The sequence below is a fragment of the Lactuca virosa genome, chromosome 2, assembly GCF_052849685.1.
Source record: "Lactuca virosa cultivar CGN04683 chromosome 2, Lactuca_virosa_CGN04683_v6, whole genome shotgun sequence".
NCBI lineage: Eukaryota > Viridiplantae > Streptophyta > Magnoliopsida > Asterales > Asteraceae > Lactuca > Lactuca virosa.
Window position 1 is genome coordinate 249,043,767 of NC_136427.1, and position 17,458 is coordinate 249,061,224.

The 17,458-nt window shown below is 37.3% G+C and overlaps 1 protein-coding gene across 1 annotated transcript; it reads right to left on the bottom strand.

Moving 5' to 3' along the window:
- Positions 1-997: 997 nt before the first annotated feature.
- Positions 998-1,312, bottom strand: LOC145158392 (secreted RxLR effector protein 161-like). Its single transcript, XM_079077297.1, has one exon. It carries the CDS (start codon positions 1,310-1,312, stop codon positions 998-1,000), a length of 315 nt encoding a protein of 104 aa, XP_078933423.1.
- Positions 1,313-17,458: the final 16,146 nt, after the last annotated feature.

A 17,458-nucleotide genomic window follows, 5' to 3' on the forward strand; every position in this document is an offset into this window, starting at 1 on the left:
CCCCGCACCAGAAACAGTCGCAGTAACTGTAGATGTCTAACTCTCAACGAATAAGAGGAACAAATCCCATCTTGACTACATACGCCTCTTGCATGGTTTACATCATGCATAATAATAGCTTTTATAATTGCCTAATAAAAGAACAGATTTTGACTACATCAAAGCATAACGTTCCCCACACTCAAATCCCATATATGTATCTCAGGTGTTAAGGATATACAGATATTACCTTTTATCAAGTATCATTCATGACAACGATCCATGAAGTGATCTTGAACGGGTCACTCCAATACTTACTCTCTAGTAAGTACCTATGAAACTGGTAACAACGCTTTGTCAACCATCCCATTTCATATTAGTCGTATTTCATTATTGCTCCCACAATAATAATTGACTATGGAGTTTTAGAGTGAATAAATTTACTCAAGGATTAAACATGTTAATAAAGAACACAACAAATATTTAATGAAAAGATCATATTCCATATATATCATAGTCATTACAATAAATGATGTTATATAATGTTCCAATATTCAATACTAATACATTGATCAAATCCAATCACTAGAATAGCGAAGTCCTATTCCTCGATCATGTCCTTCAAATTTTGCTTGAGGAAGAGGCTTCGTGAAAGGGTCCGCCAAATTTTGATCAGTGTGAACTTTGCGAATACTAATTTCACCTTCTTCAACTTTATAGCAAATGAAGTTGACTATGCGGCTAATATGTCTGGTCTTCTTGTGTGCTTGGGGTTCTTTTTCCAAAGCAATAGCACCCTCATTGTCACAGAAAACGTCTAGGGGTCCTGAATGATAGGGACTACCCCTAGATCCCTAATGAATTTCTTCATCTAAGCAGCCTCTTGTGCAGTTTCAGAAACAACAATGTATTCTGACTCTGTAGTGGATTGTACAACAACACTTTACTTGGAGCTTTTCCAAGATACCGCACCCTCATTGATAATGAACACATATCCTGATTGCTATTTGCAGTCATCTCAATCAGTTGTGAAGGAAGCATCAGTGTAGCACTTTACACCTAAGCTTTCTTCCACACCTCCATAGACGAGGAACAAATCCTTAGTTCTTCGTAAGTACTTTAGGATGTTCTTCACAGCTCTCCAATGCCTCTCCCATGGATTTTGTTGGAACTTGCTTACCATGCTCAGAGCATAAGCAAGACCAGGTCTTGTACAATTCATGGAATACATGATGGATCTAGCTGCAGAAGCATATGGAATATCTTTCATCTTGTCTAGCTCAGCCTTTGTGCTAGGACATTGAGATGAACTTACTACAGTGCCATGTGCCATGGGTACAAATCCTCTCTTAGAATTTTCCATATTGAACTGTTTCAATACTTTCTCAATATATGTACCTTGGCTTAGACCTATTAATCGATTTGATCTATCTCTAGAGATTTTGATTCCAAGAATGTATTGTGCCTCACCTAGGTCCTTTATTGAGAAACACTTTCCAAGCCAAGTCTTTACACCTTGTAAAGTTGGAATGTGATTTCCCATGATTAATAGGTCATCCACATATAGGACCAAGAATGTCACCGATCCCCCACTAGTTTTCATATAAACACAAGATTCATCTTCATTTCTAATAAAACCACACTTTGTGATTTCATCATCGAAATGATGATTCCAGTTACGAGATGCTTGCTTTAACCCATAAATGCATCTCTTGAGCTTACACACTTTATTAGGATGCTTTTGGTCGATAAAACCTTCGGGCTAATCCATATAGACATCTTCTTCCAAGTGTCCATTCAGAAAAGCGGTTTTGACATCCATTTTCCATATCTCATACTCATAATATGCAGCTATGGCAAATAGTATCCTAATTGATTTAATCATAGCGACTTGTGAAAAGGTTTCATCATAATCAACCCCATGAGTCTGAGTGAATCCTTTAGCAACCAATCTTGCTTTGAATGTGTGTAAGTTGCCATCCATTTCGATCTTCTTCTTGAAGACCCACTTACTTCCAACAGACTTGCTATTGGGAGGAAGATCCACCAAGTCCCAGACTTGATTTTCTCTCATGGATTGCATCTCTGCATTCATGGCTTCAAGCCATTTGGCAGATTCGGGATCTATCATTGCATACTGGTAGCTGACCGGCTCATCAGCATTCGTCATTACAAAGCACTCGTCAATGAGAAATCCATATCTCTCAGGTTCAAGACGAATTCTACCAGGTTTGTGAACACCTTGTGTTTCAGTAGGTTGAAGGACAATGATCTATTCATCTTCAACAACCTCTTGTTCAATACTAGTGCCAACTAAAGATGCATCGGGTTGAGGCTCTTGATCTTCTTCAAGTTCCACACGCCTCCCACTAGCCTCATCCATTAGAAACTTTATTTCTAAGAATTCAACTTTTCGTGAAATAAAGATCTTATTCTCACTAGGGATGTAGAAGTAATATCCTAAACAACCTTTAGGATATCCTACAAAGATGCATTTGGTAGATCTAGGCTCAAGTTTGCTGGAAGTCTCTTGTCTAACATAAGCTTCACATCCCCAAGCTTTCATATAAGATAAGGATGGAGGTTTTCCATACCATATCTCATAAGGTGTTTTCTCTGCCTTCTTATTTGATGCCATATTCAAGATACGAGTTGCGGTGAGTAAAGCATAACTCTAAAATGATAAAGGAAGGGTAATTCGACTCAACATAGATTGAACCATATCAAGTAAGGTCCGATTTCTCCTCTCAGAAACACCATTAAGCTATGATGTGTTAGGTGGAGTGAGTTGTGAGATAATCCCACGACTCCTTAGATGGTCTTTGTGACACCAGTCAAATTTTGGTCAAAAATAAATTGATCAATAATCGTAATTGGGATAAACCAAGTGGTAGAGTTTGTAACAAGGTTTCCAAAAACATAAAGAACACTAAAATCCGAGTTATAACGAAGAAGTTATGACCAATCGAAAATCCGCGACAAAACCGGCAAAACACTGTTCAGTGTAAAAACTGAATTTTCGATAAAAGGCTTTTTAGCCTTAACAATCTAAATGAAAGTTGTAGTTTATGTTAAACCGAGAACTTTCATAAAAAGAACGGAAAAATCTGACTTCGTATGAGGAAGTTATGATTTTTCTAAGTTTCGGTATAGCAGCGTACAGCTAAAAACTCGAAATAAAGATCGAGCAATTTTTAGCCGACACAACCTAAACAAGAATTGAAGATCTCGTCGGTAGTAGTACAACGGTAAAAAGACAGACAAAAACGGACGTCGTATGAAGAAGTTATGAATTTATAACGGATTCCCGTCCCGGTCTGTTTAAAATAATAATATTAAAAATAAAGTCAAAATTAGCCGACGAAGTCTAAACAAAAGTCGTAGAGTATGATTTTACCTACGCGTGCATATAAAGAACACCAAAAACGGAGCTCGTATGCGAAAGTTATGATTTTCGCAAGTTTGGCACAAAAATAAAGAAAAAATGGGAAAAACCGGGCAATTTCGCATGCCACGTCACCCTCGCACGTGGCAGCTGCTGAGTGGACCGAACCCATGCGTGGCACTTCCTGATTGGACCGCAGCCGAGGTCCACTTTGAAGCGAACAGCTTTGCATGAGATGCCCCGGAGACACCCCTCGGACACCCTCCTTCGCACGTGGCCCCTTCCCATTGGACCGAGGTTTGGTCAAATCCGAGCCTAGCACCTTGTGAGCCTTCGGTCCGAAGTAAGCCACCTGTCCGACGCGTGTCAGCTTCACATAGCTCCAGGTCCGAACCTTCGGACTATATATATGCATGCGAGGGCTTCCGAATTTTTACACTTTTTCACCCCAATTTTCATCATCTTTCACATTTTCCACTCCCATAAGCTCATATACAACCCCTAAAGCCCCGGTATCAAGTCTCGAACCCTAAGCAAGGCTCGAAGCCCCGATATTCCCAAGAAGTAACCTCTCTCCTGTCGAAACTCTGCCCAATTTGAGCCGGTTTCTCGTTAAATAAACTCTTTACGCGAAACGAAACGCTGCTCGAATCACCGCTTATCAAGGTGAGTTCATACCCCTATAATATACCTTTTTAAATGGTTTTATATGCTTTTTAGGGGGGGAATACAAGTTTAACACAATATTAAATTTTATTAATAACTGTATGTGATAATAATCACACAAAGAATTTCCGTATGCTTTTAAGAATTACCAAATACTTTCAAAATAACGTGAGGCCATGTTAAATCTTTAAAGTCATGTAAAAACTCCGTTAAATTCTTTGAAAAATGTTTTATAAACTATTTCAAATTATAAATGCCAAAATCATGTTTATATATGTATAAATATATAAATAAGATTTGAAGGGCTTAGGACTAATGAATTATCCTATATCCTTTTCCTTGTTTGGATGTGGAATTAGGGTTGTATTATTTGTCCGAAGGTCGTTTCCTTCTTAATTATATATATATATATATATATATATATATATATATATATATATATATATATATATATATGTGATACATATATGAGTACAAAAGGTTACTCCTTTTGGTATTACTACCTTTGTATCAGGCTGAGCAAAGGTGTTCATCCATGAGAAACCATGCTAATCAAATAGAACATATAAATTATAATAGGTATAATTTATCATTCAAAACTAAAGATACAAGTATGATTTACAACTGTATACTTTCCAAGGAAATTACCAAAATTCATTCAACTATACCAAGATATGTATAATACCTTTAATATACGAACAACATATTAAAGAAGTAAAGATACATCATACCTAGTTTGCATTAACAAAGGTACGATACAGAGTACCAGGGTTAGCAAACACGTGGTAATGTCGGGTTTGCATTAACAAAGGTATGATATACAGAGTACCAGAGTTAGCAATCACGGGTAATAATACATCATACCGGGTTTGCATTAACAAAGGTACGATATACAGAGTACCAGAGTTAGCAATCACGGGTAATAATACATTTTGCCGGGTTGGCATTAGCAAAGGTACTATACAGAGTACCCGAGTTAGCAAACTCGAGGTAATAATACATCTTACCGGATTTGCATTAACCAAGGGTACGATACAAAGTACCAGAGTTAGCATTCATCGGGTAATAATAATAATACATCGTAAATCTCGTTGAAACAATAAATTTGTGAGACCCTTCACGGTGTACTTATCTAAGTACGACCTTTTTAAGTCCTGAACTATTAGCCAGAATCTCTTGTAGGGAGAGCGTGAATTTGTGTATAGATCTATATGGGACTGACAATCCCACACCTCTACTGTTCGCTACAGTTTGGCCGGCAGGCCTAGGGTGTCAAATATCATACCGTTCCGACGCCTGAAGAACGTCGCTGCAGGCATTTCCGTCATATTAGTATGGTTAATAGGACTCACATGGATAAAACAACGAGTGAATTACAAAGTAATATACTTCTCTTATAACAGTAAGAAAAGTTAATTACATCCCGACCAGATATACCTTCAGTAGTTTTTACTTACAGTAAAAGCTACGTATCATGAAACTATGTATTGTACTTCTGGTTTTGAACATTTAAAACCACAAGGCAGTATTATGGATAATACAATACTCTCCAGGATTAATACTAAGGTCTTTACTATAGAACAGATATAACTAAGAACATTTTTACAAATGAAACGGTTTATAGGATTAAACTACTTTTACAAATGAAACGGTTTATGGGATTAAACCACTTATCAAATGAAACTTAGTCATTCAATCTTTGTAAACTAGTATAACATAAAAGACCTTTAGTGGTTAATTCTATAATTCCTTAGTTATTACATCAGAGTTGTACATAAGTAATATCCGATTGACAGTGAAATGTGTCACTTCCGCCTTACTTCCTGTTCCTTGTTTGGTTGTGGGCTTAGGGCAGATACACCCATTTAACTGTCAATTCAATATTATGTTATCTATATTCAGTATAAACTAAGTAATTACAGAGGTAAACTATTGAGGTTATCAGTTAATCACCTCAGGAGATATAGGATTTCCTGGAGAAACCAGTGAACTTATTCAAAGAACTTAGGGTATACTTAACAGAACTAAAATACTTATGAACTCACCAGCTTAAATGCTGATCTACTCTTTCCAAATAACTTGTATTCTCAGGAATCCAGTAGACAGGTACACTCCCGAAGCTTTTGAGAAGACTACCTAGTACCGTACCGCGACTCTTGTCTTCTGCTGTACCTACTTTAGTATTTGAATATGTAATGTTTAAACACTTATGTAAAACTTATACTTATTAATGCAATGGTTGTTTGTACTTTGATTACTATGTTACATGTGTTGTGATACTTACCTTAAGTCCTCCGCCCCCGAACGTTTCCGCCGTTCTGGTTTGGGGGTGCGACAGTCTTGGAACTCTTGGCTCAAGTACTCGCCTCCTCTATCCGAACGAAGGATTTTGATTGTTTTGTCGAGTTGATTTTCAACTTCACTTTGAAACAATTTAAACTTTTTAAATGCTTCATGTTTATGTTTCATCAAATACACATAACCAAAATGACTGAAGTCATCAGTGAAGGTAATATAATATCTCTCACCATATCTAGACATTGTTTTGAAAGGTCCACATACATCGGTGTCTATGATGCCTAATAAAACACTTACCCTTTCACTTGTTCCAAAGAAAGGGGATTTTATCATCTTGCCACATAAACAAGATTCACATATGCCAAATGACTCAGTGTCATTTTCCCCCAAAAGTCCACTCTTTTGGAGTTGAGATATGCGTTTCTTGTTTATATGTCCAATGCGACAATGTCATAGATATGTTTGGTTCAAATCTGGTTTGAGCCTTTTGGTGTTAATATGATAAAGGGGCTTATTATTTGAGGTGTCATCTAGGTTTAGTTCATAAATTCCATTTATTAGTCTAGCCTCAAAATAGAAGATTCCTTTCAAGAAGGACTGAATGTTATCATCAACAAATTTGAAATCAACCAGATTTTCTCAAACGTGAAACTGAAATGATATTTCTAGTAATAGAAGTAATTAAACACACATTGTCTAATGTCAAATACAGACCAGATAGTAAACATAAATCAAAATGTCCTATTGCTTGGACTGCAACCCGTTCTCCATTGCCCACATGCAATACCATCTCATCTGCTTTCAGTTTCTTACTCTTTTTGAACCCCTGCAACGAATTACAAATATGAGTTCCACAACCAGTATCTAATACCCAAGTGTTAGATGAAAAAGTAAATAATCTCATTTCAATCATGAAAATGGATGTACCTAAAAGGCCTTCCTCGACCTTCTTGTTCTTCAACTCAACAAGGTACTTAAGATAGTTCCTTTTCCAATGCCTGACAACTCCACACTCAAAGCATGTGTCATATTTGGCAACCTTTTCCTTCTTCTTGGGTGGTGGGTTTTGGGAAGCTTTCTTCCACTTTCCCTTGCCAGCTTGTGGCTTTCCCTTGAAGTTCTTGCCTTTTTTCTTCTTGGCCTTTCCTTCCCTAATCATGAGAACTTGGGGGGTTTTACTTGGGATATTCTTCTCTGCAGTTTTTAGCATCCTGTGAAACTTAGATATAGGTTTCTCCCACCCATTCATGTTATAGTTCATGATGAAAGCATTGTAAGACTTTGGCAAAGAGTTCAGAATGATATCTATAGCCAAGTCCTGTGGATATGGAGAGCCCAATCTCTCCAATTGATCCATGTAACTTTTCATCATGAGAACATGTGTGCTCACATTCCCACTCTCCTCCATCTTCATGGCATGAAGTGCTCTCATAGTGTCGAACCTTTCGGTTCTAGCTTGTTTACCAAACATCTACTTGAGATGTTCAATCATATCAAAGGCAGTGTAGTGTTCCAGATCCCGCTGAAGATCGGGAGCCATAGAGGCAAGCATAAGACATGAAACATCTAGTGAATCATCTATATGATTTAGCCATGCATCATGTGCAGCCTTTGGGATAGCAGGTGGTTCATTAGGGGTTTGGTATTTAAGGACATAGACTTTCTTTTCTTGTTTCAAAACGATTCTTAAATTTCTGTGCCAATCCAAAAAGTTGGAGTGGTTGAGTTTTTCTTTGCCAAGAATTGATCGAACGTTTTTTGGGTGGTGGTGTGTTACAGTAGTTGGTGGAGCCATCTAGAAAAGTTTAACAAAGTTTTCATTTAGTATTTAATTCTTTAAAAATAATACCCTTTTGTTTCCAAAAACATTATTTATTTAAAGTCTAGGATCCAAGTTACAAATCAAATAAATGGTTAGGTATCCTTTATCCTATTTACTCAATTTTAACAATGTAAATAATTTGTATTAATTACACTATTTGTAATTCCTAGATGTATGAGACCCTTAACAATCCATTTGTTAATTTGACATGTTTGGTCTAATCTACGCCTTGGAACACTCTTGCTTAGGTGACCTTTATCACAAGAGGTTTCCAATCAAGTCATCCAATTAGAGAAAGTTGTATAATTGGCGTATAACTTGGTTATAGAAATGACAAAAATACTTTGGGCATCAAAAGATGATACTAATGGTTAAGTATCCTTTATCCCACTAGCATTATACAAGTGATGTGCAAATGTTTCTAAAATTGGATGGCATAGACTTGCATTTTGAAAAAGGGATTTGAATGTTTTATTATTCTATTTAAAACATGTGATATCATGACAATTGCATGCATCCAATATGTCTTGGTATCAATTTTCTAAAAAATCACTTTTAAGGTTCTTAAAAAAACACCCGATTTTTATATTTTGGCTTGGTTCAATTTTAAAATTAATACCTAGTATTAAGTTTGTGTTTGAACCATGTAGAACCTTTTAATATTGTTTAATAAAACTTCATTTTATTAAATAATACTTTGGAGTTTGAATAAGTTATAAAAATATGATTTTTACACTTATAATTCAATATTTCAAAAGTTGTCGTAATTAACAATTTTATAAAACCGGTTTTTATTTTATTGCTAGAATATGTTACATCCAATGTCCATATTTTATATTTTGAAATCCAAACTCCATGTGATGTTTATTTTGTCCAAAAAATAATTTGGGTTTGTGAAAAACTAAATTATCAACCACACAAAATATTTACTTGAAAAAAATAAACAACACAAGCATGTATTTAACATAAACAAGCCTTAAATTATATAACACTTTTGTGAGCCAACACAAAAGTGTTAAGTCCTTCCTAAGGGACAAAGGGACCAAATATTACAACTTGTTCTTCATGTGATCTTCAGGCTCCTACTTGCAATGACAACCAACTTTGTTGCAATTTTATAAAACCTTATAAAATTTATGAACCTTTATAAAACTTTATAAAACCATGGGTCTCCATGGTTCTTCAAGAAATGGCCTTCATCTTTATCTTGTTACATTTTTCATAAATAAATTTAGTCTAAAACTAATCTATTACATAAAAATAACAAGAATAAAAACTAGCTACTTTTATTACATACTTTATGAATAAAAGAATATTACAAATTCAACCAAATCACAAAAACAACAACACAAATGGTCCAAGGCTTGTTTATGCACTCTAAAATACATATAAACATAAAACAACCTTTGTTTTTCTAAGACAACTTTAAGTGACAAAAAAAATGTATGTAAGTTTTATCACATAAAATAACAATTATAAAGTTGTCAAAGAAAATATCTATGAACTTGTTTTATACAAAAAAACAAGTTATCCATATTCTCCAAAAACTAAGATTTCCATAAATCAAAAAAAATCTAACCAAAATTGCAAGGTGGCTCTGATACCAATTGTTAGGTTTTATTTAAAACTTAGTTTCAAAAACTACAAATAATGGCAAACGGAAGACTTGAGTTTTATAAATAACATAAACATTTTATCACCCACCAATGATCATCTTGCAAATATAAGAAAGATTTAAAAACACAACCATAGAAGAAAGTAGTGGTAACAACCTTTGAAGCACTTTGAGTCCTCTAGGGGAGGCTTGGAAGTTGATGGAGTGAGGATGAACCCTTGAGACACCAACAATGTCCAAACTTGATTAGAATGCTAGTTCTTATGTTAACTCTTAAGCTTAGAACAAAATACCCAAGTATATGTTCCAAGAGAGTAAAAACAAGTAACAATTTCTTCAAGAACTCAAAGCTAAAGAAGAGATGGAGAGAGGATGAGGAAGCTCTTGGATTTTTTTGGGCAAAAATGCAAGCAAATAAGTGTCTCCAAGACTAGTGCAAGCTTTATCCTTTTGAAGCCATAAATCCAAGTCTTTAACCAAGAGGTATTTACACTTTTAAGACTACCATGCCCCTAAGTCATCAACATGTCTCCCTAGTGTGATTACTTTGCATTAAACAAATGCAAAAGCCATGCTCCTACACTAGTAAACTAGTTTCGGCCCATGCTCACAAAAGAAGACAAATAGTTTAAATTTTATAAACTCAAAGTTTATAAAATATAAACTTTGTCTTTAGGTAAAAGATAAAAGACTCAACTAGTCCAAAATGTTGTACATGACTTATTAATTCATTCCTTATGAAATAATGTGTTACTTGTGTTGTAAAATAATCATTTCCATGAAATAAATATTTTCCAATTTATAAGAGTTTATGAATATTTATTAAAATCAATTTCTAATAAATAATCAATTGTATCAAGTTGTTGTTAGTGTAACCCTTAGGATCATATGTTATTTAGCAATATCATTTTAATATGACTCTTGAGCATACTAGATCTTTCACCTGAAACAAAAAACTGAAACTGTAAGATAAAGCTTAGTGAGTTCCCCTAAAGTACCACACACAATCATACAAACAACAACATGCATACATGATCCTTCAGCATGACTGGACCGCCTCACAGGCCTACAGACTATATGGACCACTCTCAAGCCTTCGTCCTGACTGGTAGGCCTCGTAGGCCTTCAAACTATCTGGGTCACCCTGGGTGTCTTGGCCTTCAGTACCAGCTGGTCCACCTCAACCCAACAAACCATAACATGTCGACAAATACAATATTAAACAATAATCAACAAACACAGGTAGTCCTACAGATCTACCAGTCTAATCACATAACCAGTGAATACATATCTCATCATAACAACACACAATAAAACAGGATACCAAATCCAATGGGTCGGCCTTGGTGCCTTCGACCCATAAGTATAATGAGGAAAACTCACCTCTCAGTCGGAACAAATAGTTGAATAGGTCTCTGCTCCGAATATCAGCTCTACCGATCACCTATTCATCAAATAGTGACCAATCTCAAATACAACTCAAAATACCCAAAATACCCGTAGGTCAAACTTGGTCAAAGTCAAAAAGTCAAACCTGGTCAACACAGTTGAGTACGCCCAATGTACTCAACTTGTACGCTTAGCATACACGAGTTTGACCAGAAAATGCGATGTTAACCTGGTACGCCCAGCGTACGCTGCCTTCAATTAATCCTTCTATTAAGAGCTTATTTCCTTAAGCTTTTTCTTCCAATTCTCAGATCTAGCCCTAAACTAATGTCCTTAACCATAAAGTTTCCGACTTTATGATATTTCCTGGCTAACAAGTGCCCAATAACAAAAACCCTAAGTTCTTAACTCATTATGACAACCTAGATCATGCATGGAGGGAAACTAACAATCAAGATTGCATTTTTATGACCTTAGACACTCCAAAACGTCTGGAAGGACAATCCATTTGGTCTAGAGCATGCCATATTCAAGAACATCATTAATTGGGGACAAAAGCACATAATAACATAATACAAGCTAGATCTAACCAAATAAGCATCAAGGTATGAACTTTATACCTTCTAGAGATGTAGGAAGGTGCAAAATTTCTAGATCCAAGGCTGTTCCAAGCTTCTAAGTCGTCGTCTTTTCCTTCTTCTTCCTCTATGAACACCAAAACACATACAAATAGATCAAGAATGCTCAAAAACGAATTAGGGTTTGCAAAGGTCGAAGTTGGGGCTGAAGGCTGATGAAAGAAAGAGGACTTGGGACTTAAGCATGCTTAAATAGGTTCCAAACCCTAAATATTAGGGTTTGGGATTCCGGCACGTACGCCCAGTGTACCTGGGGTTACGCCCAACGTACGTGGTGACGTCCCAAAAATTACAAAAATGCCAATTTGGTCCAATTTTCCACAATTCTCATATCAAGGGCTAAAATGCAATTAATTCTATACTTAGGGTTAAAAATGGAAATATCTCAACATCAAGATGTTACATTTTTTGAATTAATTATACCTAGAATTTCGAATGTTACAACAAAATATTACATTCATACTAGCCTAACCATCCTTAGTCGTAACCAAAACAAACACACCCAAAACACATTAAAACAACTTTCTATCCTACCGATCCTTCAACATAACCAACACAAACATAAAAGAAACCACAAACACATAAAACAAAAATTTCCATCTTCCACTTGCATTTTCCATTCTAATGTTAAATGTACACTCCTTCCATTGATTATCGTGCCATTGGTTATTCCACAAAGTCTCCAAATAGTACAGGGTTCCCAGTAGGTTGTTGTTGCCCAAACTCCCCATATATTGCATGGTTCTCCAAATTGACATTGTTGTGAAATTATAATAAGAGGTTTTCATACCATTGGTGTAACACTCATAAAAATTGCACCAATTTAAAACTTTTTAATTCATTCAAAGGCCAGTAAGTTATTACAACTTGTTTTCAAAATAGTTTAAACATCAGAGTATCCCCAGAACCAAATCACAAAATCATGAAATATGAGGAGCGGTACGATCACGCCTTCGCCTTGCCACGGTCTCCTGAAGTACCTGAAACAATACACTGAAACTGTAAGCCCGAAAGCTTAGTGAGTTACCCCCAAAATACCAACCACATATAACCATACTCATATCATATCACAATACAGAACAGCCATGCGTATCGAGTCTACAGTGTGACTGGTCCGCCCGCACCGGGCCTTCAGTCTACCTGGTCCACTCTCCGAGTCTAACCATGTATATCGAGTCTACAGTGTGATTGGTCCGCCCGCACCGGGCCTTCAATCCACCTGGTCCACCCTCTGAGTCTACAGTGTGACTGGTCCGCCCGCACTGGGCCTTCGGCCGGCCTGGTCCACTCTCCGAGCCTCGGCAGGTCTGGACCGCCCTCCTGGGGCCTTCAGTGTATCTGGACCGCTCGCTGGGCCTTCGGTCTATCCGGTCCGCCCTGGGTATGTTGGCCTACAGCACAAAGCAGGACCCGCCTCAACCCAACCCCAGTCAAACAACCATGTGCACATAAAACAGTTAATCACATAACAATCCTCAGCCAAACAATGAATCTATCAGATCATGCAGCACAACAACATCCTAACCAGGATACCGACCTAACCGGTCACTAACATAACATTACCCTACATACCAGGATACTGACCTTAACCAGGTCACTAACATAACACCATCCTAAAACCAGGATGTAGATCTAGCAACTCAAAAACATATCAAACAAATACCCGGATTCCCATCCGATAAAGGGTCGGCCTTGGTGCCTTAGACCCTATTGATATAGTGAGGATAACTCACCTTGCAACTGCTGAACCGAATCACGAAAGCACAAACCCGAAGCACTGCCTCCAACTTCAACACCTATCATCATCAATGATCCAAAGTCATAAATATCTGAAAATTACCATAATACTCCTGAAGGTCAAACTGGTCAAAGTCCACCTTCCTGATTGACCCTACTCGCCGAGTCAACCCATTGACTCGCCGAGTTCCTAAACTCAGGGAACTCTCATAACACGACTCAACTCGCCGAGTCACCCCATGACTCGTCGAGTTCCACAATCTCCGAGTCTTAACGTGACCAACTCACTGAGTCACCATTCAACTCACTGCTCTGAGTCTAACCAGAAGAGGTTGGGGGTTCTACGTCGTGACTCGCCGAGCCCAAGAACAGACCCGCCGAGTCCACGGCAACCTTTATCAGACTTGTCGAGTTGTTCTTCCAACTCGTCGAGTCCAAGCTCATCATCATATGACTCGCCAAGTCACCTATGCAACTCGCCGAGTCACTACGCGACTCAATGCCTGAAACCCTGGCCCAACTCGCCAAGTCATCTCCCAGAATCGCCGAGTTCATACATGCATTCCCATATTCGAAAGATACAGAGCTACTCCTTTGCTCCAAACAATAGATCTGGGTCCCTAGAGTGCATTAGCAACATAAAGTTGCTACCTTTACGTGCTTCATGTCCCATAATTCCAAAAACCAAGCTAGAAAGAAACTTAACTCATGGGGAATGGCTTTTGCATAGCAACTAAAAGGGCTTTCTGCATGTTTGATCCAAATAGAACTCAGATCTGGAGTTTCAACTCCAGATCTAACTCATGCACCAAGATCTCATCATATTATCTCCAAACAAACCCTAAACTCCATGAAAGAGGGATCTAGAAAGGAGAAGGTCAAGGATAACGATTCATTACCTCCAAAACAACCTCCCACTGAAGAATAAACCGAATCTCCACAAATCTCCTTGATCCACGCTCCTTGATCTTCAAGATCTCTTCACAAATTACTTATCCAAGCTCCAATTTGCTTCCCAAGGACTCTCACACACGAATTTAGGGTTTCTGGATCTCAAAGGGTGCTAAGGGGGCTGAGGAGAGGACATTAAGTCCTTTAAATAGGGTGCAAACCCTAAGATTAGGGTTTTCCTCTTCCAGCACTGACTCGTCGAGTCCAGCCGCCGACTCGGCGAGTCAGGCCGCTTAATCACGTGCCCGGCACTCGCTTCGACTCGACGAGTCAAGAGACCTACTCGTCGAGTCCCTTCCTTAATTTTCACATAACACCCTTCAACTTCTTGCTTCTGAACTTGGGATGTTACAATTGGTTTGCTAGATGAGGATCCACCCAACGAAAGTGCTTGCAATCTTTGAGTTCATCTTGGTAATTTCGACAACATATGAACCTTCTTCCTTGGTTTAATGGACTCCATAAAGCCCATCTTACTATGGGATTACCACAATAGCAACTGCTTATGATACGATTCATCACTGCTCAGTTTGATCATTGGCTTCCTACAGAAGATGAAGACGACATCCCTTGCTCCTCTTGCTTCGATTGTTTCCTGGTCCGATTTTAGGGAACGAATGAGCTTAATAACCTTTAAATACAACCCACATTTAATGAGTCACCAACCACCTCAACAACTCATGGCCACATCGACAAGGGTAACCGGTTAAATGAGGGTTACCAGGTAAAAAGGGTTGAAGTGTTAAGTTTATCCGGTTTGTTGGGTCTTTTTATTAAAAAAAAGGCTAAATTGTTATTATTCCCAAAATAATGAGATTTTTTTTGCAGATTTCCCTAATAAAAAACTAAACTTTTTAAATATCTTATCTATTAATTCATTGCTTTATTATTATTATTTTCCAAAAATAAACATTAATATTTATAAAAGTTTTAACATAATTATTCACATAAAAAAAGGTTTTCTGATAAACATATTTTTACCGGATAAAACCAATTAGATGTTATGAATTATTATTTAGTGAATGATTATTGGATTCCTCATATTCCCCCATCACTCTCCATAATTAGTGAGTCATATTTAAGGGCTCTAAATTATGGGAAACCCTCTCATTACCAGCCTCCATCACCTAAGATCATTACTTGAGAAACCCTAGCATCCTCTCACTTGTTTTTGAGCCTTGGCATCATTTATGATCTTATTTCTCCATTGGAAGGTTGAATCTTGAATAGCAAGGTAGTGGCAAAGTGTATAGAAGAATAGTTCAAGTATAAATCCAGCAAGATTACATCATCCTGGACCATTGTGAGTAAAAATCTTATAACTTGCTCATTAGTTTCATAGATCTAGTTATTTTTTCATATTTGCCACTTTTTGGCCATTTTAGTGCATAAAGTTTAGATATTGACAGTTTGTGACCTTGTTATGGATAAAGTTGAAAACTTTATCCGTTTAAACATCATATTGATTCAGATCTGAAGGTTAGAGACTTGGACTTAATGGATTAAGTTAAGAAAGATGCATTTTTGGGTCCCTTTGAGACTTAAAGTCTAGATCTTGGTGGTTTGGACCTTCCTAATGGATAAAGTTATAAACTTTATCCATTAAGTCCTTGGAAAGGATCAGATCTGAGATTTGGATCTCTTGAAATCGGAAGAAAATGGATTAAGCTTATTTGAGTTATTCAGACTAGTCCCCACGACATGCCTTAGGCTGCCATGACGTGGCAACTGGGGAATCAGTGACTGTTTTGGCATTTGGTAGCCACAACATGGCCAAGGAAGGCTACGATGTAGAGGGTTGTTGTTGGCAATTTTGACCTTAGCTTTGACCGTTGACTTTTTGACCAATTTGACTTTTTGGTCAAACTTGGGTATAATTGAGTAATTGGTTTTGGTTTGGCCTTAGGAAGCTTGGGTTGGTTGTTCTGTTGCTGAGGTAGCTGTTGGGTTTCTGCTGAATAGTTCAGGTGAGTCTCTTCACTGTACTCGTACGTCGAAGGTACCAATGCCGACCCATTGGATTATGTTTCTAGGATGATAGTTGTCTTTATGACACTTGATGATATGCCTGTATGTGCTTATTGTCTTTGTGACTCTTGCTGATATAATTGTATGCTTCGAGGTAGGGGTGGAATAGACCCATACTGGTTGAAAGATACCGAAGGAGCTGAAATAGACTCGTGGGTGAAATAGACATGTACCAGTTGAAATATACCGAAGGAGTTGAAATAGACTCGGGGGTGAAATAGACTCATACCGATTGAAAGATACCGAAGGAGTTGAAATAGACTCGGGGGTGAAATAGATATGGTTTAGCTTCGAGTTGTTATGTATGGTATGGGGTATTTTGGGGAACTCACTAAGCTTTGTGCTTACGGTTTTATGTTTATGGTCTCAGGTACTTATGTTTTCAAAAGGAAGGGCCCGACTTGATCGCACTGCATCCCCTGAAGATTTATTCCGCATTGATTGTTTATGACTTTACTTTGATGTTTTGAGAATACTTTTACTTTGATCGTCTTTTGGGATAATGAATGAATGTTTTTGACTTATTTAAAATGAAAATTTTTTACTATGATTTTTGGGATGTTACACAATCAATATGAGCATAACCACCGTGTATAACATATACAACTTTAACTCAAAATGAATTAGGATAATTTAGAAATCTCCAAACTAACGTGAAAAGAAACCTTCGATTAACGCAAAAAGACTACTGATATCAATCCCAACATTTTGCATGCGAGACAAGACATTACACCAACTAACCAAATCATTATCTCGTCTTCCAAATTAGCCCTTAAAAAACTTATTCCTCACCACATGAATCTTTTTATTCACATTTGACATGGATTTACAAGGGGACATAAAGTAAGTCGACAACGAACCCAAAACAACTAATCAAAGTAAAGTGGACACTCGTCAAAACGGTTTTAACCTTCCATGTTGACAACTTAGAGGTAACTTTCTCAATTACG